At 38.5% G+C, this 26,007-nt stretch overlaps 1 protein-coding gene across 1 annotated transcript in view; it reads left to right on the top strand.

Moving 5' to 3' along the window:
- Window positions 1-25,808, top strand: part of Su(Tpl) (Suppressor of Triplolethal) — a 134,472-nt gene extending 108,664 nt beyond the window's left edge. Inside the window, exons 7-12 of the mRNA XM_076531767.1 lie at window positions 1,385-1,618; window positions 1,828-1,898; window positions 1,957-2,166; window positions 2,605-3,538; window positions 3,619-3,796; window positions 4,146-25,808. Of these exons, the coding sequence (XP_076387882.1) occupies window positions 1,385-1,618; window positions 1,828-1,898; window positions 1,957-2,166; window positions 2,605-3,538; window positions 3,619-3,796; window positions 4,146-4,373 (1,855 nt within the window). The 3' untranslated portion in view covers window positions 4,374-25,808. The remainder of the gene's footprint in view (window positions 1-1,384; window positions 1,619-1,827; window positions 1,899-1,956; window positions 2,167-2,604; window positions 3,539-3,618; window positions 3,797-4,145) is intronic.
- Window positions 25,809-26,007: the final 199 nt, after the last annotated feature.

Here is a 26,007-nt window from a genome sequence, read left to right as displayed (position 1 = left end):
GGAAGGACGGCTTTCGATACATTAATCTGAATTAATTAATTCGGCACGGTCGAGTGCCGGCTATGCGTATTAATTAATCATAGAACGCAATAGGCGATGAAGTTTCTTTAATTATCGAACGGGGGTTAATCGGCTCTCCGTAATCCACCGAGAGCGTGGGTTACAGCAGAAACAGTTAATAATCGCTTAAACGATTATAATAAAACCGTAACATGATATCAAATATTCCAGTAAATTTTATCGTCGCATTCATTTCGCAAAATAATTAATGAACAGCGGTACTAAATAAGAAGAATAATAATGATCCATTACGACACAAAAATCGATAACAAGAAAATGAATAATCTGCATGACAGAGCGGTTGGAAGAAACAATTCCATGCGAGTGTCACAATAAAAAGCCCCGACTGACACGTATTAAATCGGTTTAACCTTCGATGGTTCAAACATCTGTCTTTTAATTTGAAGTCTCGATTCTTTTTCTCTTGTCGATAGAAACGAGGAAGACCGAATCTGACTGAAAGTCAGTCAGTCCGCAGAATATTGTGCCGGGAGGTCGGCTAATTTGTTTAACAGAGTCACGGCCAAGGTTAAGAATGCCTCACAAGTGCCTCCTGCTTCGTCACGAGCTCTTCTAACCCTTTCGTTCGCTTACTTTTGCACCACGTGACAACGTATTATCGTGCCGCGGCTCACACTAACAAATTATGTAACGTGATTTCGAGTCGTTCGGGAAAAGCTGATAACGTTGAAAATTCCATTGGCGTCTGATCGGGCAATGCACCAAATTTCGTGGAAAAATTTTGTCAGTAATTCTCCTACGTAGTCTTTCTTATTTTAGTTTTTTCGTCGGTAATTAGTTAGTTTGTATCGTCTGGAAATACGTCGGGCAATCCATCATCGTGATAAATGATGTACAATTTTTTATATAGAAACCGTATGCCTTAGGTGGATTTCTCTGTCTCGTAATTATTGCGAGAAAGTATTTTTAGGAATCGTACATGGCTGTAGTAATTTCCAAGTGGAAGTGTCGGAGTGAAATGAACGTGGGCGTCGAAGATTCTTATTTTTGCTCCTGTTTCATTCAGCGACTGTGTATAGCCTCGCATAGTTTCGCATATACCACTTTCCATTATGAATATTTAATGCTCGAGAGAACTAGTTCATTCGCGTCGAAGAAAATTGTCAAACTTTTTCGCGGCTATTATTGAATGTTGCGCGCCGCGAAAAGGTAATTTCGTAAGCGAGATTAATTTCGTAAGGCGAGAGAAATCGAAATGAAGTGAAAATATTAAAGCGAGAACGAATGCAACTTTGCTTACTAGAAGCTGTTTTTGTTTATCGTGGTTTGTTGCTTCAAGAGCGATCCTTTTTATTTTTACCAGTACCAGGGTTATCAAGCCGAACGGACCGGATATCGGACGCAAGGTGAAGGTGAAAGCGACCGGACGAACTATACCGTCTCCATCGAATTCGAGGCATCGGGAATCAGCTAGCATTCCAACTTCCGTCAGTCAGTCTAGACTGTCTTCCTCTTACAAGCCAGCCGCCAGCAACCCACCACCTTCCCGAAACCAACCGGAGAAAAAGATCTCCGACATTATGCGCAGGCCATTGAAGTAGGTTCTGAAAAGATGATAAATATGCCCAGTCACAACCATCCATTAAAACGCAATATGAAACCTTAAATTTGCTACAAAATTTCCTTCAGAGAGTATTTTATTTCTAGTACAATTTTTGACAAATAATTATGAATAATCTCTACATAGTTTGAAAGATTCCTAACTTTTGACAAGTAACTGACGAGCAATTGTTGTTCTGTTAATAGGGAGAGACTCATTCATCTCCTCGCCCTAAGGCCATACAAAAAGCCAGAGTTGTACGATCGTATAAACAGAGGTAAGACGCGAACAGCGTAGAATCGAGATCAGCATCTAACCGGTGAATCGTTTTGTAGAGGGCATCAAAGATCGAGAACGCAACGTGATGACGACGATCTTGAAACAGGTAGCTTTCATGAGGGACAACACGTATCACTTGCACAGGTATGTCTGGAACGACGTGCAGGAAGACTGGCCTTACTACACCGAACAGGAGAAAGCGATGCTGAAGAGGAGGAAACCACAAAATCTTACTCCTCCAGGTTCCAGCGACGGTGGATCCAGCGGTACGTTCGTCGTTCGCGTAACCTACTGTCGGTCTTAAAAATTCGGCAGAACAAAACGGTCGAAAGAAGCAAGGATAATTTTCGAGTTGTATCCTCGTGATCTTGAAATATGTTGCCAAAGGTGTCGTTCTAAATAATTTTTTCCTATACTTGTGCTCTAGCTAAGCTCATCCATTTTTATAAATATACATTGGTTAAATAAACAGCGTACATATGCAATATATAAAAATACACTGTTGTTACACTGTCTTAGTATAAGATTTAGGAACAGTATTATATACATGAAAAAGTTGTATAGAGCGATGGACTGGGTGATATATTTCAAGATTATTTAAATGTACGATCACGATATGACTACGAATGATTACTGAATGTAGTTTGGTTGAAAGAAGTTACTCGAAAGAGTCGATCGTTTACAAGCGAAACTTGTTAACGCAGGTAGCGGACAATCACCAAATTCCACACACCCAGGTTCTCCGCCAGCGATTACGGCTCCTCCACCATCTCTGTTGAGTAACAAACGACCAGGCTACTACCAAGGCAACGACGGACTACCCACGAAGAGACCCCGGATATCCCACTACAAGAAGCCGGAGACGAATTCCGGATCGTCGAACCCCGGAGAGAACGGAAGGACGGCTGGTAGTGTTAGTACTAACAGTGTTAACAGTGTCGGAGCCGGTGGAGCCGGTGGTAACAGTGCTAGTGGCAGTGGTGGTGGAAGCGGTGTGGTTGACGGCTGGGACCAGAGGCAACATCAACGCGATCGTCGAAACGAGTACCGGGCCGAAAGAACAGCGAACAGTGATGTGCTGCGAGGTGGCAACTACGCCACTGGCAAACCGTGCATGACACCGACCAGTGATAGTGAAGAGACCAGCCAGATAGGACATCGGGACGTCATCTCCGCGAGTACCGGGACGTCCGGGAGCAACGCCACCAGCAACGCGGCCACCAGCCATAATTCTCATAGTAGTGTAGCCCATAGTAGTTCCCTGACCGGCGGTCGTCACCACCACGCCGCGAAGTCGGCGACAACCGGCACCGACGGCAGTGCCGGTACGTCCGTGGATTACTCGGCGCGTTCTATGCCCAGTGTCGTGAGTGAAGGTGGTAGTGCAGGTAGTTACAGTGCTAGTTCGAATGGAATACTCGCCGAGAGGAGAGACAGGAGCGACAGAAACGACAGGGGACGAGGTAGCGACAGGGATCGGGATACCAGGAAAAGAAACAACGGAAATGGCAGCAACACTTACAACGATCTTCCCGCGGTCGATTACGCCGCCAACGAGGACAACACCGTCACCACGTCGACCTGCAGCCTCGATCTGGCGGAGAGTCCTAAATCCTCGGAATATCCGGACTACCTCACGTAAGTATCATCTTACGAGTTTGTCAGAGTAATCCGTCGAATCAAAGGTGTACTCACGTTCCTGGATAAATCATTTGCAGGTACTACACGACAATAAGCAGCGCGGAACAGAGAAGACGTTACAAGGCGGAATTCAATGCCGATTACGAGGAATATCGAAGGCTGCACACTCAAGTGGCTAAGGTGTCTAAACGATTCGCACAGCTCCAAGAACGCTTGAAACAGGAAGAGACTTCTGGAAACTGGGATGAATACGAGGTATATAGAGTAGTATCACATATTTATTCAAGCGAACGTTCACGATCGTAATTCAATATCAGTTTCTTAGAATTTGTAGATTGGTGAACAGATGCTAGAACTATCCAATAAGTTCTCGACCTCGCTCGAGTTCTCTCGAATGTTGTCTGTAGGGGGTAGGTGGCCCACTTTCGAAAGAGGTAGTCGTTTTATAAGGTCGACATATATCAGGGATATATCTTCCAAAATATCATTATAGAGATAAAGTTATGTCGAATAATCGAGTCGAGAACTTATTAGGCAGGCCGTGTATGATAACACTTTGTAAGATGTTAATTGGCAGTTATCAATGATTTTTCGTTTGCAACAGGAAATAAGGCGGCAAATTCTGCACGAGTATAACGAGACGAAACGGGATCCTGTACATAAGGAGACAAAACGCCGGTTTCATTATTTGCACGAGAAACTGAGCCACATCAAGCGGCTGGTGTTGGAGTACGACACACAGAACTGCGGCGGTAATATGATGGCGACGAGCAGCAACAGCAACGCCAATGGTAGCAACGAGATGAAGGAGGTGGACAGTTTGCACTACTGACACAAACTGAAAGGGCCGCCTCTTATCCTCTACCTTATCTCGGTTGCCGATACGCTGCTGTCTTCGTTGTCGCAGAATTTGCATTTTCTCGGCATGTTCCAAGGCTGATCTTACGGTCCACATGGTTCCTGGGTTCTATCGCCGAAACAAGTCAAGTACTCTCTGAGCCGCCGGGGTTGCAAGAAGAAGATGTTATTCGCATCACAGTGGAGACCTTTCATGCTGTTAACGGCCGCGGCCTGGTCGAAGATTTCTTATAACACTGATTTGTGCGCGACTGTGATCTCTTCGACCTTAAGCTGCGTGTGATCGCGAGCGATCGTCGAACGCTCGCTTCTGCCACTTCGACCAAAACGGTTAACCACACCGACACGAGGGGCTTTACGACAATCGGTACGTTTGAAGAGAAGAAAAAGAAGAAAGGAAGCAAAAGAAAACATACAAAAAAAATTAACGAAAATCCATCCGAAGAGAGAAAACGAAGATAAGAAGAATAGCATTCGCGGAGAGAGCCAGGTATAAACGAGCTGATGAAAGTACGCGGAGAAGTTTTTGTTTTTTTAACGCTGTCCTCCGACGAGACAGAGAACGATGATAGGGTGAGGCGATGATAGAAGGCATATTGTGAGAAAGCAGTAAATTAATTCTATTAATTAGTTACTTACCGTGCGCACGTCCAAGTGTGTCGTCCAGTTTAAGAGTACGTTTAGATTAAAATGATAACCACAATTGCGAATGTGAGAAGTGGGTCCAAAAAGATAGCAGGGGCTTATCACGTGCCACGTCCGGAGGAGACTGTAATTTCCTTTTTTCCGCCGGAAGGAAAAAAGAAGGGGTGACTAGCACAGACTGTCCGCGAGATACCGTGCGAATCCTATGTAAGATCCGCGTGCTGTCCGCTATTTTCTTTCTTTTTTTTCTCCGTTTCTTTCTGTTTTCCCTTTTCTTTGTTTCCTTTTCTTTGTATCAGGCAGAAAGCAAAGTAAACGAACTTACAGCTAAGGAGAGAGAGAGACCTTTACGCTTCGTGAATCCGTAGAACGATCCTTTGTTGCTTCTTCGTTCTTTAATTTCTTCACCGTTCAGGCTATCTTGACTGGTAAAATGGCACAACTTGCGGAAAGAGGAAAGTAAATAAAGAAACAGACACACACGCATACACACAAGCAAAGAAAGTAGGGACGAGGATAAGTACTCTTGTTTTTTTTTAGAATTACCTGCCATAAAGTGATATAATCGAGCAAATCAATTTGATTTCAAATTGAGGAGCCACGATAGTAATGGTTTCCGGTTGTGTATATCGTACGCTAGAGTAGATCCATTTTTATACGATTACAAATACTTTAATTAGTCATCGAAAGGGAGAATGCTCAGCGCCATTATCGATGTTGTACACGCGGCAAGATTAAAATAAACAAAAAAAAGAAGATAAAGTCGAGGTATTAGAAACGGACAGGTTTCGTAGTAATTATTTAATCGTCGACGGCGATAAATATAGTATACAATATTGTACAGTATGCGCCAATATTACGCGTACCATTATTATTAATGACAATGAATACCATTTAATATTATTATATCGATGCTACTGCTATTATTAATTAATATTGTTCGGATAAGTAGATAAATAGTAGGGGTGTGTGGGTACCCGAAATTACAAACTCGGGTTGGGTTCGGACATATTCGGACGAGGTCGGGCTACATCGGGCGAGATCGGGTAGGTCCCCGAAAGTTTTCTTACATACGAATACTCGGATTCACTAAATATTCGATCCAGAATTGTGTTCAAAATCTCTAAATCTCCAAATACCCGATTTTCCAAGTCCCTAAGTTTTCGAAAGCCTCATTGTCCCGAATATTCGCATGTAATACGATACTTTCAGTGTCCCACCCGATTTCGGCCGAACTTCCCCGAACTTGACCCGAAGCCCGAGTAGCCAACATATCGAGCTACCCGCATATCCTTAATTAAATAGGTAACAGTAATAAATGCTGGAACGAAGGAAGAAACGAAGTTTAGATATAATATCGAGCCGATGTTTTCCATTGAATGTGAATAACGAAAGTTTATGATGTTAATGTTTCCAGTGTCATTTTCCGCTGTAATTTGCTTTCGAATCGTTTTTATCGTACGGTAGCTTTACTTATTACTGTTATACGATCGTTTTATTCCGTTTTCTCTGTTCGATCGATTAGAGTTGCCTTTTGAATTTGTACACGAACGTTCTTCCACGCTTGGTCGTTTTGTTTCGCGTTTTTTTTTCACATCTGATCGAGCGTTCTGTGATAAATCGCGAACGGAGATCAGGGACGATAAAGAGGAAATTGACTGCTGACCAATCAAAAGATTCTTCGTTGTTATTCGTTTCTTCGAATATTCTTTTTCAAAATAAAATCAATACTAACGTTTCTATTCTTGTTATGATTAGGTGTGTTTTAAATCTTTCGTTTTTATCCGTTTTGTGGATTTCATTCGGAGAAGCGAATTAATCATTGTTCAATAACATTTATTCTTAATTAGAATTATAGGAATGCAATTTTAAAAATTGTTACCGTCGAAACGTCCAGTTATCTAGATTCTTCCTCCGATAAATTCAATTGATTTCCATCGAACGATAGAAAGCGCGTATCGAATATCTTACCTTACACTTCTTTTTATCGTTTGAAACCATTTATAACGAATTTCTTCGATAACAAATTTTATTCGAGTTACGAATTATAGAAAAAAGCGATTATGAATTGCGTAACGTTGATGTAATCATTTTTGACCCTTAACTGCTACGATAAAATATATGAAAAAAAAAATTGATTCGAACACTTTGATGTTTAGTCTCACGCTATTCTTTAATCCTTAATTTTTTATTTTATCTTTCTAAACTATTATTGCTTCGTACTGCACGATTCGTTGATTACAATTTGTTGGTTACTAATTTTACTAAAATTTAGTATTCCTTTCGCTACAGTCATTTCTGCTGGGAAATATTTTCGTACCATTCGTTTATTAAATTATCTAAGTTAATGTATAAGTTATTATTATTCTAATTATTATAAATTATTATTACCAGTAAGGTATGTTTCATCGCCAGTGTTCTTCGTGTATAACTGTAATTTTTAAATTTTTAGCATACCATTTGTTACGGAGTTAAATATTTCAGGTAGAATGCATGTAACCTTCAGTAGCGAAAGGGGTGAATATTTTAAAAATAATTTCTTAGAACGTAAAGTTAAAGTTAAAGTGTTAACATTTCGATGAAACATTATACTTTTTCCTTTTAATGTGCAAATAAAAACTTATCAACATAACTGGCAAGTTATAAAATTCAACCTAATATTTAAGACTACATAAACCCTTAAGTTTTTTTATACGTAACGAGTGACGATATACCACGAGGTGATATAACTCGCTTTAGCAGTTAAGGGTTAACGACATTCAAATTACAAAAAAAACGTCCAAATCGATTCTGTACAATTAAAATAGAGATTCGATCGCGTCATTTTTGTCTCAGCTAGAGCTGCCGCTGTTGATAATGTAATATCGATACGTTATCTGTAACTTTCATTAGAATAAATAGATCCGAACGATAAAATTAGCTATCGGTATTATGTTTAAACAAAATTAAGTAGATTAGCATTAGTGACGTTTTGATATTGTGGATCGTATCAATGTTCCAGCGGCAATCGATAGCAGCAGCTCTAACGAGTGGAAATAAATTTTGATTTCGTTTACCGAAATTGATCGTTTGCTGTTTTGTAAACTATCTGTGCAATCTGTTCGCTCATTTACGTACTATATTCACGTTGACCCGGAAATATCGATCGAAGACGTCGCACGTTGCACGGTGACGGTCTTCGCTTGGTGTTTCAGAATGTTAATTTGAAGGAATGAATTCGAAATCGGTCGAGAAAAGAAAGTAGAGGGGCAATTTTATCGATTATTGTTTTAATAACGTTAACTGTTGTGACGGGAAAAGAAAGAAACGATCGTTGGTCGGGAATGCATGGCACAGTATTGACAAGTATTTTCTACTGGTTGTAACGAATTTTAAACGAGATGCAAAGCACACATGAGAAAAGAAGAACGTCAGGATAAATAATTTAACCTATTTTTATATATAAATATATAAAAAAATATATATATATATCTAGATAAATAATTAAAGAATTATACATATATACATATATACGATTATAGAATTCTATCGTGTGCGTGTTCATAGGTAAAACGATGAATTGTAAAACGTCTAATACGAAGTATATATGGGTTGTAATTATTAATGGTACCAGGAATCAAGTTGATTTATTTCGTTGTTATGAACTGGACTACGTTCCGTTTCTTCAATTTTTTTCTTTTTTTTTTTTGTAGATAATATTAATATAGACATCTTATTTTCTCTTTTGCTCACGTTTTCCTTGCATTTACGACAAAAATAAGTGAAAATGTAATAAAAATTCTGAAATATTAATTCGTTGCGTTTCTTTTCTATCTCTTATCTCATTTATTAATCATCGCTTTTACGTAGCACGGCTGGCGTACGGTGGACAGACAGAGAACGTATTAAAGTTTAACAGGTATTTGTATAACGAAACACGAGAACAAATGAAAGTAAATCGTGGAAAATTAGTTTACAGGCATATCTTTTCGCGTTGTCATACTGTGCCATACATATTCCACTTCGGTGTACGATGGTTCAGTAGAAACAGAAGTCATAGATATTTTAAGTAGTAGAAATTTCTTGGAAACGTTTGATGCGTTCGATCGTCACTAACGAGAAAAAGTTACTATCTCACGGCTGGTTTTATCTATAATATTTATTTAACAGTTTTTATTCCGTGTGTAATATAATTACGTCTTTAGTCGTTCGATTAAATACCGATCTTTTAAAATAATTTTTATTACAATTAATCTTAGCTTATTCTTACTGCAATTGAACGATTTTATACGTCAATGGAAATTCTCAGATTACTACTTGTTAAGGATACAACTTAAGAGTCAAATATTTTACCAGAATCTGTCAAACTAATTAACATTTATTAACACATTCAGTCCATAATTTTTTGTGTATTTTCTGTTGCACAAAGTCATTTGTTTTCAACAAAGTAATCTTCCACAAGAAAGAATAAAAATTGACTCTCAAATTATAATGTATGCTGAATTAACGCGTTCATTAAAAGCTGAACAGATTTATGGATTGAAGAGATCCGCCGATAAATTCAGTCGTTCAATTAGCCAGTTAATTGAGTCACGTTTCAAAAAAGTAATAATCAAATTAAAACGAAAGTTAATTTATACTGCATGCAACGTATGCTACTTTGTGACTTAATAATAACGAAAAAGTAAAAGAGAAACCATTTTATCGGAGTAGCGTATTATGATTTTAGATTACGATAATGAGATATTAATTGGCTTTCGTTTAATAACATGCTATTAACCACTTAATTAATGCGTTAATTGCTGCAGTGAAAAGAAACGTGTGTAGGATGTTTCGAATAATTATTCAAGACGTGAATGGTTCTTTTACAAGTTTAATGTTGTTAGTATAATAGCATTGCTATTTAAACTTTGTTTTCTCTTTGCTCATTATTTGATCATGTTATATGCGAGAGGTTTCTAATGAGACAAATCTCGTCGTAAACAGTGTAACTTTACTTCGGTAAATGTGAAATAGAATTGCACAGTTCAAAACAGCAAACTTGTAATAAAAAATTTAGTAAGAATTTATAGAAGTTAATTTTCAAGTTGAAAAGTTAATTTTGCTACAAAATATAAAACTCAGTAAATTCGAATTGAAGCACAATTTCAATTTTATCGAAATCTTCTCTGCAATAAAATTTAGATGGTCGGTGCTTATTTAGCCAGTTGAAAAAATAAACTTTCACCTTTCACAAGAAAGTGATTCGTATAAATTTATCAGATTGCAACAATGTTCGCACCTTCGAGGTTAATCAAAATTCCAACTGATCTTCTACTTTCACTTCGTCCTTCCATGTTTTTCTATTTTTCCTATCATTTTATTTTGATAGTATCTTTCACCGTCCATTCTGAACTTTTATAAGCTGATTCCACTTTTGAAAATATAGTCATTTTTCGTAGTTCATTTGCTTGTGATGCATTGTTCTTTAAAATTTTTCAAAATTTGGGAATCTTGAAGTTCTGAAATTTCCAAAGGTCCTAAATTACAAAATCAAAACCTCAGAAATTCTTGCAATACCAAGTTCTTGATATTCCAAAGTTCTGAAGTTCCAACCTTGCAAAATTCCAAAACTCTGAAGTCCCAAAATTCCAAATTCTCACAGTCCCAAATTTTCTAGAGTCCAAGATTCCTAGAATTTCTAGAATTCCAAGGATTAAACCTTTAAGACTTCCAAATTCGCGAAGTCCCAAAATCTCAAACTTCCATCTTCTCACAACTCCAAATTCCCAAAGTCCCAACATCCTAAAATACCAAATTCTCAAATTTCGAATTTCTAAGGTCCCAAATCAACAATTTCCAAACTAGCAAAATTCCAAACTTCCAAAGCCCCAAAAGATCAAAATTCCAAAATTTTCAAAAGCGACAATATTCGAAGAGAGTAGTTACCAGCTAAAACCGTAGTTCATGCCCGATCTATACTTTGATAATCTCCGCATTGCACAATATATTCCAGTTTACATCATACACATTCGTGGAAGCCCTAAAATGTACGCTAGGATTATATCGCACTCGAGCAATCCATCTTTCGATGACCCAGTCTATGAAAATAAAAGCAGACGTGCCAAAGAGACTGAGCCGAAAGCCGCTCAGAATCCTAGAAGATACGTAGAGATCCAAAAGTGCAACTTAAGTAAACGATGCAATAAACCCGCGTCGTTGGTGCGTGTCGCGATTTTTTAACGAGATTCGATACTCTCGAGGAGATATGCACGCGTGAAACGACGATGTTCGCGTGTGAAAAAGAGAAGAGAAAGGAATCCAACCGACTTGTCCGACTAGATGCTCTTTCAGGCTCGTGTTATGTAGTTCGCGAATCTAAGTGCTCTTAACAATGCATTTGATAACTCGTCATCGATGATGATTTCTTTCGATAAAAACTCTTTGGTTCATTATTAACGAAGCAACCATCGGAACCCTTTTGAAACTGTACTTGTAATTCAAATTTGGCGCCGAAATTGTTACACGAGAATCTTCCGCATAGTGCAATAGAGTAAAGTGTTTCTAACAAAATTAAAACACAGTTAATTCTAATCACTTGTAGTTCAAATTTGGCGCCAGAAATGTTACACGAGAATCTTCATACTGCAATGAAGTAAACTATCTCTAATAAAATTGAAGCACAGTTAATTCAAATCACTTGAAGTTCAAATTTGGCGCCAGAAATGTTACACGAGAATCTTCATACTGCAATGAAGTAAACTATCTCTAATAAAATTGTAGCACAGTTAATTCAAATCACTTGAAGTTCAAATTTGGCGCCAGAAATGTTACACGAGAATCTTCATACTGCAATGAAGTAAACTATCTCTAATAAAATTGAAGCACAGTTAGTTCGAATCACTTGAAGTTCAAATTTGGCGCCAGAAATGTTACACGAGAATCTTCATACTGCAATGAAGTAAACTATCTCTAATAAAATTGTAGCACAGTTAGTTCAAATCACTTGAAGTTCAAATTTGGCGCCAGAAATGTTACACGAGAATCTTCATACTGCAATGAAGTAAACTATCTCTAATAAAATTGAAGCACAGTTAGTTCGAATCACTTGAAGTTCAAATTTGGCGCCAGAAATGTTACACGAGAATCTTCATACTGCACTGAAGTAAACTATCTCTAATAAAATTGAAGCACAGTTAATTCGAATCTCTTGAAGTTCAAATTTGGCGCCAAAAGTGAATCTCTCATATACTGCAATAGAGTAGAGTATTTCTAATTGAAGCACAGTTAAATCCTCACTGTAATTCGCCATTCGAGGATATAACTTTGATGTCCTGTCTGTTAAAATTTTACGCAACGTAAATTATATGATTTTGCATTCAGTCAATCAAAATTTCCTTTCTCCCTTTAAAAATTCCTTTCAATTTCATTCGTCATCGAGCAATAGCAGTGCCTTCTTTCCTTTCTCGACCACTCTGGTTTCCATTCGCGTGCCCGTGAAATTTCACGCATGAGATGTTTCTGTTCCCGTTCTACTGATAAGTTTTTGAAAAAACCATCGGATCGACGAACTCATGATCGCGTGAAGATCGTTGAACCAACAAAATCGCGAAATGCAACTCACGCTCTATCGCGGATCATCGAAAGATATACACGTAGTGTCTTATCATCTAAGTGTCTGTCGAGTGATATTTAACTTGAAGAAGATATATGTAGCTCGAATTCTATCGATAGTCTCTCTCTCTTTCTCTCTCTTTTGTGCAATTTTCTTCGTTCGTTCGGAACTTAAGGTCGCGGAAGAAAAGAAAATCCAAGTGCCAATTCTAGCGAAACGAGAGAATACGACTAGACGTATAGTATATTAAATATATATATATATATATACAATATGACCTAGCATAATTTTACGTGCATTATTTCTTACGCGAATAATATCAATACTTGCGGACGCTGTCGAGGAAGAGGGTTCAAAGATTCATCGACGTTTGATGGAGGAAAAAATTAAAAAGGGCTTGCTGAGAAATTACGCATCTTAGGAGATTGTAACTTGCAAATTTTTGTACACATAAATTATTAAATTCAGTTTTACAATTGTAAGTTTGTACAAATTCTAAGTTCCTCAGGTGCAGATTTTTAGAAAGATACAGAAATTTGCAAATTTTTGTATATTTGTCAAGTTTAAAAATTTTTAAATTGTTAAATTCGCAGAAATTCAAGATCAACCTTCGAAAATTACAGACACTTTGTATGTTGTCATTTTCAACATTTTTTCGTTTCTAAATTGTAATATAAGTTCCATATTATAATAAGAATCTATTGTACTGCTGTAAAAAACGAAAGATACAGAAAAACTTAAAGAAAATCTCCTTTCAGCTCATTTTGCAGAACTTTGCCTCTGCGCTTTTTCGAAAGAAAAGTTCGAATCCCCTTATAAAATGTGTTAATAAGCAGAGCAGAAACGTCAAATGGTCTTTTGCCCGTTCTTCCTTGCAGCACGAAACGCAACATTATCGAAACGACATACTTAGATAAATTTTTAAGAGAGAATTATCGTGTCTTAGACGGGAAAGTTGTTTAAAAAAAGAAGCGAAACGATGCATCGCTTGTAAGTTTATGAGATAAGTCACATCCTTAGGTAGACGTCGTTGATTGTTCATTCTTCACTTCGCACGGTCTATTTCTCTTTACGAATTGTTAATATTAAGCCGTAATTCTGCACCACGATTTAAATTAACGCGTTGAATGCCACGATGAAATTACTCGTACTGTTCGTGTCTTCTGTAACTGGGACAAGATGCCACATTTTGCTTTTCTCTTTTTTTGATATAAATAGTTTACTTCTTTCAACTTTGATAAATTTGATTTTCTTCTTTTGATATAAACTGTCTTCAACATTCAGTGTTATTGAATTTGATTTTCTTCTTTTGATATAAGCAGTCTTCAGCATTCAATGTTATTAAATTTGATTTTCTTCTTTTGATATAAGCAGTCTTCAACATTCAATGTTATTAAATTTGATTTTCTTCTTTTGATATAAACTGTCTTCAACATTCAATGTTATTAAATTTGATTTTCTTCTTTTGATATAAACTGTCTTCAACATTCAGTGTTATTAAATTTGGTTTTCTTCTTTTGATATAAACTGTCTTCAACACTCAATGTTATTAAATTTGATTTTCTTCTTTTGATTTAAACTGTCTTCAACATTCAATGTTATTGAATTTGATTTTCTTCTTTTGATATAAACTGTCTTCAACATTCAATGTTATTAAATTTGATTTTCTTCTTTTGATATAAACTGTCTTCAACATTCAATGTTACTAAATTTGATTTTCTTCTTTTGATATAAGCAGTCTTCAACATTCAATGTTATTAAATTTGATTTTCTTCTTTTCATATAAACTGTCTTCAACATTCAATGTTACTAAATTTGATTTTCTTCTTTTGATATAAACTGTCTTCAACATTCAGCGTTACTAAATTTGGTTTTCTTCTTTTGTAGAAAAATATAAACAGTCTTCAACGTTAATAAATTTGGTTTTCTTCTTGTAAGTAAAATTATCAAGGTGTTTTTATCGTGAAATGATTCTTGTGTGAACGAGAAATGATTCTTATAATTACAAGGCAAGATTACATAATTATTCAAGTACATCTATCCTCTGATTTACATGGAGATACGTTTCTCATTATGTAAATCGAAGTCAGCATTTAAATGTAGTCCAAACTGAATCGTGTTTGGTCTCGTTTCAACAAGAAAAATATAAAAAATGTTCCACAGCAAAAAAGTCAAAGATCTTAGAATTAATCAAGATGTTCTTTTTTAAATTCATTATTTCAAGAGCTATGCAAAAACGAAATCATGTAAGTAAAGTATCGTGTAAATCTGAGAATAAGTGTACATTGAGTCACTTCTAATTGAAGCAAAGTAACAAGCTTCTATCGAAAGAAAATTTTCTTGGAAGCAGATATAATCGTAAAAATCATGATGTGCAAAAATTGGGAACACAGAAGTATATTCGTACTCTCTCATTAAAGAAGATCAAAGTAACTATTTGTAATACTTTTAGTTGCATCTGTGCCTACATTACCTTGACGTTACCATTGCATACGGCATTGACTGGTGCATTGCGAACGGGTTGAACACCCGGTATACCAATAGAATCTTTTCATCGGCGATAAACAAAGTGGCGTCCTTGTTCGGCAGAGTACAGTTAACACCAGGTATGCTCGCTGGAATGCCCTCGGTATTGAACAGTGCCGAAACAATTGTCAGAGGTTATACATATATCGAATCGATATACGAACGATCGATAGAGTCATTGAACCGCACGAAAGGAAAAAAAAGAGTTCTTTGTCGAACCAACAGGCGACACTCGTTAATTCGTTGATTGAGCAACGAAGCGAAAGTTTCGCCACTGTTTACGATTTTCTACGTGATTCTGGCGCGTTATGCAATCGCCACGATTTTGGGTATATCGGTGTAAACCCGCCTCGGAACGTGTTCGTTCTTTCTCGTCGTTATGAATCGCCAGAGAAAACGCGAAAAATGCGGCTATCTGAACATGCGTGAGTTCCGGTTTCCACTTACACGCGATTCGCTGCTCCTCGTTCTCCGCGTATACCTGTTTTAATAAAACCGAGTTTCTATGCTCTGTATTTCTGTAAATCTTGCGACTTTTTCATTTCTCTACTTTCTGGGAAAAGTTGAGCAAACTGTGTAGACGTTTATTTGGCGAGTGGTGTTTGTTCAACGATGGTAGACAACTATGGGTGTAACTCAATTATACCGAAGATTACTATGTAAACGTGTCTTATGGCACCCGTGAGAATTGGCGTAGTTGGGGATTAGGGTGGAACTGGAGGATCAAAATATGGAGTGAAATTTACCACGCAGTTTTAGAGACGTAGGGAGACTACTTAGAAATTGTGTTAGGAGTTTAGCTATTTAGGTATGTTCATGTTTTAATCCGGAATTTTCAAATCTCCAAATTTACGATATATACATCACAAATTTTAGGTATTGTAGATTTACAAGAGTCTAAATTCCTGGATCCACCAATTTCCCAATTCTTAAATTCCTAAATTTGTAAAACTCCAAATCCCCAAATTGCCACGTGCCCAAATACTCACATCCTCGAATCCCCACATCCCCAAATCCCCACATCTCCAAATCTTCATATTTCCAAATCCCCACGTCCCTAAATTCCCACATCCCTAAATTCCCACGTCCCCAAATCCCCACGTCCCCAAATCCCCACGTCCCCAAATTCCCACGTCCCCAAATTCCCACGTCCTCAAGTTCCTACGCCCCCAAATCCCCACGCCCCAAAATCCCCACGTCTCCAAATTCCCACGCCCCCAAATTCCCACGCCCCCAATTCCACACGTCCCCAAATCCCCACGCCCCCAAAACCCCACGCCCCCAAATCCCCACGCCCCCAATTCCACACGTCCCCAATTCCACACGTCCCCAAATCCCCACGTCCCCAAATCCCCACGTCCCCAATTCCACACGTCCTCAAATCTCCACATCCCCAAATTCCCACACCCCCAAAACCTCACGCCCCCAAATCCCCACGCCCCCAATTCCACACGTCCCCAAATCCCCACGTCCCCAAATCCCCACGTCCCCAAATCCCCACATTTCCAAATCCCCACATCCCCAAATCTCCACATTCCCAAATCCCCACATCCCCAAATACCCACGTCCCCGAATTCCCACATTTCCAAATCCCCACGTCCCCAAATTCCCATGTCCCCAAATCCCCACGTCCCCAAATCCCTACATCCCCAAATCCCCACATCTCCAAATCCCCAAATCCCCACACCCCCAAATCCCCACATCCCCAAATCCCCACATCGCCAAATCCCAAAATTCCCCATTACACCAACGAACCAAAATAAAATTTCGTAAAAAACTATCATAAGCTATCACCTCAAGAAACTCACATCGACAAAGAATAAACACGTTGCGACACATACCCATTTCATCGTGACAGTCATCGCTACCAAGCTTCCGTTCGATATAAATCTGATCGACAGTGATCAATCCAGCACAGCGGCTCTAATTTGAAATTACTTTTGCGTCTACACCGATACCTTCGGACGTAACAATGAAAAACGAGCGGCACACACGTCCGCACGCAATGATGTTGGCAAAAAAGGATTTCCGATCGAGCTGTTTCTTTTTCGCGTGACACATGACGCGTCAAGAATGTAGCCATTGAAATCGTTTCGAAGTCTCATTGAATTCAATTTCGAACCTTCACGAACGCTTTGAAACAGTGTTGCGCACGGATTCTTTCGATCCTATCTGGCGAACTGAATATTTTCGAACGAGTGCCTCGAATTTAGATTCGGTTGTAATAAAAAAAATATGGGGACGATAGATATTGGATAAAAACGAATATGAACGAGGGAGATGAATTTAGGGATTCGTGGACCGAATTTAGATTCTAAAAGAAGAATAAAAAGTGAGGACGATAGATATTCGATAGAAAGGAATAGGAAGGGTGAAGACGAATTAGGTGGGCCATTGTTGCTAAGTATCGTTATTATCATTTTTCTTGCCCGCCAACGTCCTTATTAGATCCTTATCGCCGAGTTAGCCGCACAAAAGCGGTAGTACTATATTTTCAGACTGTGATGCTAGAGACTTTGTAATACGTAGGTTGCGTGCAGATTTCGTTGGACGGTGTTGCGAATTTCTCACCGAACGTCGGACCGCGATTGGTTCCGTGGCCCGTCGGTGAATGGCGTACCGTTAATTATCGCCTTTTTCTCCTTTCGTTGATCCCTTGACTCTTTGTTGTGCTTGATTTCACACGGCGAACCAAGGTGTCAAGTTTCCAAGACAACTATGCGAATTGTCGTTGACTTTCGAATCGAACGCGTGTACATTCCGGAGCAACTCTGCTTCCTAGGAGTCTCCCACTCGTTCATTTTTGGGACTTCGACATTTTGACGTTGGTCAGAAATTTGATCAACTTCAATTTCTAAATTTCTACGGATATGAGAATCGGAGGATTTGGAGCTTTAAAAATTTGAAGATACGAGAGTTTGAGAGATTGGGAATTTGGGAGATTGGGAATTTGGGAGATTAGGAATTTGGGAGATTGGGGATTTGAGAGAGTGGGAATTTGGGAGAGTGGAAATTTGGGAGATTGGGAATTTGGAAGAGTGGAAATTTGGGAGAGTGGAAATTTGAGAGAGTGGGATTTTGGGAGAGTGGGAATTTGGGAGATTGGGAATTTGAGAGAGTGGGAATTTGAGAGATTGGGAATTTGGGAGATTGGGGATTTGAGAGAGTGGGAATTTGGGAGATTTGGAATTTGGGAGATTGGGAATTTGGGAGAGTGGAAATTTGGGAGAGTGGAAATTTGAGAGAGTGGGATTTTGGGAGAGTGGGATTTTGGGAGAGTGGGAATTTGAGAGAGTGGGAATTTGGGAGATTTGGAATTTGGGAGATTGGGGATTTGAGAGAGTGGGAATTTGGGAGATTTGGAATTTGGGAGATTGGGAATTTGGGAGAGTGGAAATTTGAGAGAGTGGGATTTTGGGAGAGTGGGATTTTGGGAGAGTGGGAATTTGAGAGAGTGGGAATTTGGGAGATTTGGAATTTGGAAGATTGGGAATTTGGGAGAGTGGAAATTTGGGAGAGTGGGAATTTGGGAGATTGGGAATTTGGGAGATTGGGGATTTGAGAGAGTGGGATTTTGGGAGAGTGGGAATTTGGGAGATTGGGAATTTGAGAGAGTGGGAATTTGGGAGATTTGGAATTTGGGAGATTTGGAATTTGGGAGATTGAGAATTTGGGAGAGTGAAATTAGTTTGAAGATCTACTCATCGGTGTACACGTTTCGCAATCGTTTTCGGTGAACAAATTGACACGTACGATTCGCAATGCCTAACGTTCAATTAATTGTATATTCGCATTAGACGGATCGACCTTTCGAAATGAGCGTATGAATCGATTCTATAATCGCGCAGCTACATTGCATAATCGAGGCAGAATTCGAGAGTCGGTTACGTGTGTGAAGCGGAGGAGAAGGCGTTTAATATTCAAGTGGTTGCGTCGCGAACGGATCGTAATTTTTTTTTTTGTACATAACGTTCATTAATCTCGACGGATATAAGCATGTGACATCATTGTACAGTACACGGGTAGCCTTTAGAGATACAAGTATCTCGGGCGAGTTGGAACCTCGCTCGGGTTGTACTTTCCGAGATGGTCGGATAAGAAAGATCGAACGAATATCCTTAAGGAGAGTATTATTAGTCAAGATATCGTCGATAAGTTTCTTAGAACAAATTGATATTCTCGTTGCGATTCGATCTTTTTTATTCTCTGGATATGTAGGAAATGTCCTCGAGGGTGACGCTCGTAGAAAGAGAGAGAGTACGAAAATGCGAAACAACGTTGCGTAGCCTTTGAACGGTGAAGACTAGGACGAAGAACGAGGAACACGGTTTCAATTGCTCATATCAAACTAAGGGTTAGACTTCGTAAAGGAAAGTAACATCAAAACTAAAAAATGCAAAAAAAGATTTAGGTTAGAGACAGGGATCGATCTTTAAATCAAAATCCGATCGATTTCATCGAAGTTCGATTGCCTTCTAAAACGATTACATATGAGATCCCCTACGAGAAATGTTAAGTAACATGTTCGCTGAGGAAGTTAGTGAAAATAATATTAATATTAGTCGTCGAACGACGGATGCTGCATCCAATGATGTTACTGAAATGTTGCGCTCAAATTTTCTAACTTATATCAAAAAATAGTGAGTTCAAATTACTTTACGGCTTTGTCGTTTGAGGATTAATATGATTAATATTAATAATTGAGTATAATGTGTATGGTACGCATGTCTTTAATATCGTAACCATATGGATCCACAGCGGACGTGTTAGGCCCGATCCACACTATCGATTCATACAGACTCCGTTTTCGATTGAACAAACGTTATTCCATTATTTAAATTATACTCGTTGACATGTTGGAACATGTACACCATAGATTCACTCCTCGTCTATTTATGGTCAACTGACTACTTCTGGTCCACAGTTCATGATCCACCTGCACGATTCGCTCTAGATCTACGATCCATACACGAAGCGTTCGTAATCCACTTACAATCTACTGAAGATCTATTCGCAAGATGGTCCACACGATTTACAAATTATTACATTGTTTAAATTACACAAATCCGTTCACCATCCATTCATGATCCACAATCCGCAGTCCTGCTGCTTAATCATCCTGTATGTTTTTAAAGTGGAAATGTGGAACTCGAGAGCGAAACATAAGCGGTCCATAAATTGATAATGTGAATGGGGTCTTATCGCGTACACGAACGACTGAATTAATTTAATCGTGACTTAACGCGAACCGTACAAAAGAGATGGAAAGGGTTGAAAGATGCCCTTCGACGATGTACTGCCTTTCGAACGATGGTTCTCCCTTTCCGCGTTGCCTCCGTGAAAGAGGAACAGGGAAGAGAACAACGACTCAGAAACGAAACGAAACGAAACGTGTTGTTTTCCCTTTTCCCATCCGTTTTTCTTTTCTGTTTTTTCTTCCTTTCTTTCTTCCCTTCGGTTCACGCTGCGGAGATACGACGAACGAACGAGGAGGAGATATTATACATACAAGAATTACACGCAGGGCGGTTGGGACGATCCCACGGGAGGGTTCGATCCCGTTGTATAGGTGTATAATGTAACCCGTGACTCTTTTTATTGACGACGACTGCATTGCTCCCCCTGACAAAGGCTCGTATGTTCATTACATAGTTGTATTTGCAATTATTACCTATGCATATATATATAAATATAAATATAAATATATAAATATTATATTCACTAATTAAAACAAAAAAAAGTATATATGTATACAAGATGAAAATGTGTGGATAAAGAGAGAGAGAGTGAGAGAGAGAGAGAAAGTTTAAATATTATTGTTGGCGAGAATGAAGCGTGACGAACGACCGCGTGGAACATTATCGACAATGGAGGAAACGATTTCGTATAACAGGAAGAAGAGATGTATCTCTTTTTATCGATTCGAAAAACCGTCAGATACGGGGGAAAGGAATCGGAACTATTTTTCCTTCCTCGGTTAATTTCGATTCCTTAACCTTATACCAATTTCTTCTTCCACTTATTATTACTATTATTATCGCTATTACAATTATTATTAATGTTATGTATGTTAATCTTTGCGTTCATCCTCGAGTTTAGACTGGGACGTGCAATATTGCGACTTATCCGATCGCAATTTAAGTCTGCTTCGAGAAATGGATTAAAAATATGGAGAAGCGAACGATCCTTCCACAAGAATGTTTTTCGTCCACAACATCGTCGACCGCGTGGAACACGTTGTTAAATGTGAATGACGATTCGAGCAGGATGTTTGCGTAACTGTGGTCGTGGAGGGAATTCAAGTGTTTTGATTTTGAAGGCAGTGAATTCTCAAATTTGGAAATTCTCAAATTCCCAGATTTACAAAGTTACAAATTTCCAGATTCCCAAATTCCCAAATTCCCAAATTCCCAAATTTCCAAATTCCCACTCTCCCAAATTCCCACACTCCCAAATTCCCAATCTCCCAAATTCCCAATCTCCCAAATTTCCACTCTCCCAAATTCCCACTCTCCCAAAATTCCACTCTCCCAAATTTCCAATCTCCCAAATTCCCACTCTCCCAAATTCCCACACACCCAAATTTCCAATCTCCCAAATTCCCACACTTCCAAATTCCCACACTCCCAAATTTCCACTCTCCCAAATTCCCACACTTCCAAATTCCCACACTCCCAAATTTCCACTCTCCCAAATTCCCAATCCCCCAAATTCCAAATCTCCCAAATTCCCACTCTCTCAAATTCCCAATCTTCCAAATTCCCACTCTCTCAAATCCCCAATCTCCTAAATTCCCAATCTCTCAAATTCCCAAATCCCCAAATCTCCCAATCCCAAAATCCCCCAATCCGCAAATCCCCCAATCCCCAAATCCCCCAATCCCAAAATCCCCCAATCCCAAAATCCCCCAATCCCAAAATCCCCCAATCCCAAAATCCCCCAATCCCCAAATCCCCCAATCCCAAAATCCCCCAATCCCCAAATCCCCCAATCCCAAAATTCCCCAATCCCCAAATCCCCCAATCCCAAAATCCCCCAATCCCAAAACCCCCAATCCCAAAATCCCCAAATCCCCAAATTCCACACCTCACAAGTTAAAATTTCCTCCAAAAGTCCCAGTTACGTGAACGTCAAATTTGAATCGTCAGTATGATAGCTGATTCGATGTATCGCGACAAATGTTTCTAATTAATCGGTACGAAATTCGTGGAACATCTGTTCACGTACGTAAGAGCGATAAAACGAGTCTGTCTGTTATCCAGAACGTTTATAAGGAGAATGTTTGTGTTACGTAAGTAAAGGCAAACATGTAAATCGAGTAGTCGTTGTTTATGCAATCATATCATTCGGATAGTGCAAGGTGGTGTTCTAATCAAACATTACAAAAGTCTGGATAACATTTCGTGTGCCTGTTGCCTATGCGAGCGTATAAGATATCTTGATAACGCGTTATCGTAATTGTTCAAGATATACTGCTCAAACTTGTTAGTGGATCAAAATATTCGAATGAACTCGTTCAATATTAATATCTGATACTTTAAGAATTTTGCCAAGCTCTGTATAATATTATACAGAAATATTATATCAAAGTTTGAATGATCCCCTAATTCTTTTGATCAGTGTCAATTATTTTCATCCTTCCGATTCGACGTTGCAAACTTTATCAGCTTTGTTTCAAACTTTAGCTTTTATATTTCGAAAGTAATCACAACGAAATGAAACTATCGAGATATTTTAAGAGACTATTTTCATTGTAATCGAAGCTGTAGGTATCTTGAAACTTGTGATAATTTATGCTTAATACGTTGATTGCTACGAATCGAATAATTTACAAAATTTGTTAATTAGAAATTTAGTTTCCTCTCTCTTAAATAGAAGTTATTAATGTACATTTCTTTCTCTGTTAAGGAAAGTGACGTGTCAACGTGTTAATAACCCAGATTATCGCACGCCGTGCTAGATACGGCTATTTCTACTGTGTCGGTCAACGCGCTGAACTTTCTACTTGCTCGCATAATTAATACCACTTGAAATTTCCCTCCATTACATTAAATTCATACCACTCGCAACAATCAACGTATTAACAAAATTGTCGACCTAAAGTGATCGATCCTCTTAACCTGTTAACTGTCCCGTTCAACCAGAACACAATCATCTAACTGAAAAATGATTGTGATCAAAATGAAAAGCAAACGAAGAGGAATTATTTCTATACAGGAAACTATTTTGTTTAATTTTGTGATACGATAGAAGATTTTATACGTCTTTTACTCGAACTCATCCACGGTTAACAGGTTAAATCCGACAGAAATGCATTCCATTGAAATCACTTTGATCGCGATGCTGCGAGGCAAGCATATTGTTAACAACAGACACGCGTTGGTCACGATTAACGTCCAAAATTATTTGTCCAGAGACATTCTTTGCGAGAGGTGTTCGATTAATGTAAGTCCGCGAAAAGCTATCTCTTGCGTGTTCGAGGATCAGAAACGTGCCCGATGCGACATTAGAGGTCGTTGACGAAGCTTACGGAGAGAAAAAGGGCAACTGGATCCGGCGTGCCGGATCAAAGGAGAGAGAAAGAGAGATCCCTTTTCTAAGGTGGACTGCTGAGTCCGTTGTTATCGACGAGAGAGACGCGCACAAGAGAACCGAGACGCTATTACGCGAAACAACTTCCTCCGCTTCCTGTTACGATCTTGTTTCACGCGTACTTCCGGCCGTTTCCCGGCGTGCTTTATGTTTTATTCGACGACGCAGGAGAGAGAAGAACGAGTGTAACCTTGCGTGTTGAGAAAGAACGCGAGAGTATCGAGAAATGGAGGAGAGAAAAAGATATGCCACACAAAACGAGAAAAAAAATACGATGACGAAGATTGATGGACGATGTTCTCTTCTACCAGCGGAGAGGAAAGAGAACGAGTAAGATTTTATGGCGAACGACCTACGATATTGCATATACGATATACATTGTGTTTTCTTTTTTTCTTTTCTTTTCTTTTCTTTCTTTTTTTCTTTTCGATGATGATACGACGACGACTATTGCTTGACGATTATGAATACGACGACGATTTATGGAAACGACTTTATGCGAGAGCATGGCTGGAGTATGTATAAAATGTATTTTAAGCGTGGATAAAACAAAAAAAAGAATCAATTTACACTTACAATTTACAGTAACGAGTAACAATACTGATGTGGGTTGTGCATAAAAAAATAATAAAAAAAAATACAAAGGAAGAACGTATACACGTAACATTCGCGGCCCATGCCAATGGAGAATCGGACCGATACAGAATCGTGAATCGAGTCGCGCCCAAGCGCGCGAAATACGAATTTTCGTCCCGGTGAGGATACACACCCTCTTATCTGGCTGTTCTTTTTACTTTTATTTTACCACGGTCTGCGTGTACTTTATTCCTTTTCAATTCTCCTTACTTAAAAGTCCTATTCTTTTCATTTGATTTCTATTTAAAAAAAATCATTACTGAGAAGATTATGTGTATTAATTTCTAAACGAATATTCAAATTTACAAATTCTTGCGTTTCTAACTTTGAGATATTTATATTCGACGAGCACTTAATCTTTGATACATAACACAGTAAATAGAAACAGAATAGAAAGTAGCGACTTTTTAGATCAGTTTCAACGAGATGAAACAATGTATTTATCGATGTTTCTTGATCGAGAGAGAAATTGGTTGAAAGAAAGAGTGCACGCAGAGAGAAATAGAAGAGAAAGAACACGCAGGTGAATAAGGCGTTAGAGAATGAAACAGGAGTGCCAAATCATCCGTGACTTCCGTCCCACTTGGGCAATAAATAAATGCACAGCAAGTTGGCAAGAATGCAAATGTTTGCCATTTGTCCTCCAATAATTGTAAGGATTCTTAACCTGTCCGCTGTATCGAGTCTGTTGATTTTATTTTTGTTCGTGATCGTGCTGGAGAAATGGGTATTAGTAGCGAATGCGTTCAACATCCGTTATTTTCGCTAGAAGAAACTTGATTCCTCGTCGTGCATTAACGAATAACGACAATAGGGAACGAACGAGCATTTCAAACACCTGATGGGAAAAATAGAAAATTTATACATAAATAAAGTTGCGAGTCTATTTGGATGACACTTTTTGGGGGTCGGAAGATCGTTGCTCGTACGATCGATCCTGAGAAAAAGTAATTTCGACACTCGCTATTAGTGCCTATCGTTTCGTCGATAATCAGGATAATGGAGGCTGTTACCTCTGGTCCCGATTCGTCAAACGGACTAAAAAACGAACTCGTATCCGATTCTCCATACTTATGGACGCTTTTATTAAAGGGAAACGAAACAGACACACTGACATACAACAGAATCGGCCGTGATCAATTCTGGCAGCGGTTAAATTAAATGATATTTATTCGAACGATTTGCCAGGTTACGTTGCACACAGTATACACACGAAATAGTAGGTTCGAGCGGCAAAAAAATGAAAAACCATACAAAAAGAAAAAAAATCAATAATAACGGAAAGAGATCTATAGATTACGGATTAATGGATGAGTTACATAGTTATTTGAGAAGTTTCACGAAATATCGATGTATATATTTTAAGTTTGTATTATAATGCTCCCCATTTAATTTGTATGAAATGGAGAATTTCAAACATTAAAATGATGACAAAAATCTTCGCCTTCTTTTTTCGTTACACTCCTATCGACCTATCGTTTTAGCGATCTTAGTTTATAAATTTATTGAAAACGCACCTTTACACTGCATCGAATTTGTTTTCCAAGTTTTAATCGCTAATTAATTCTTTATGAACATAGCGTGATAAAAGAGATTAAAAATATCCTTGGTTAAATGTTGCATAGAACATATTACA

Source organism: Megachile rotundata, chromosome 5 (assembly GCF_050947335.1).
Source record: "Megachile rotundata isolate GNS110a chromosome 5, iyMegRotu1, whole genome shotgun sequence".
Taxonomy (NCBI): Eukaryota; Metazoa; Arthropoda; class Insecta; order Hymenoptera; family Megachilidae; genus Megachile; species Megachile rotundata.
Note: the sequence above shows the minus strand (reverse complement) of the source record. Positions and strands in the feature narration are given on the sequence as shown.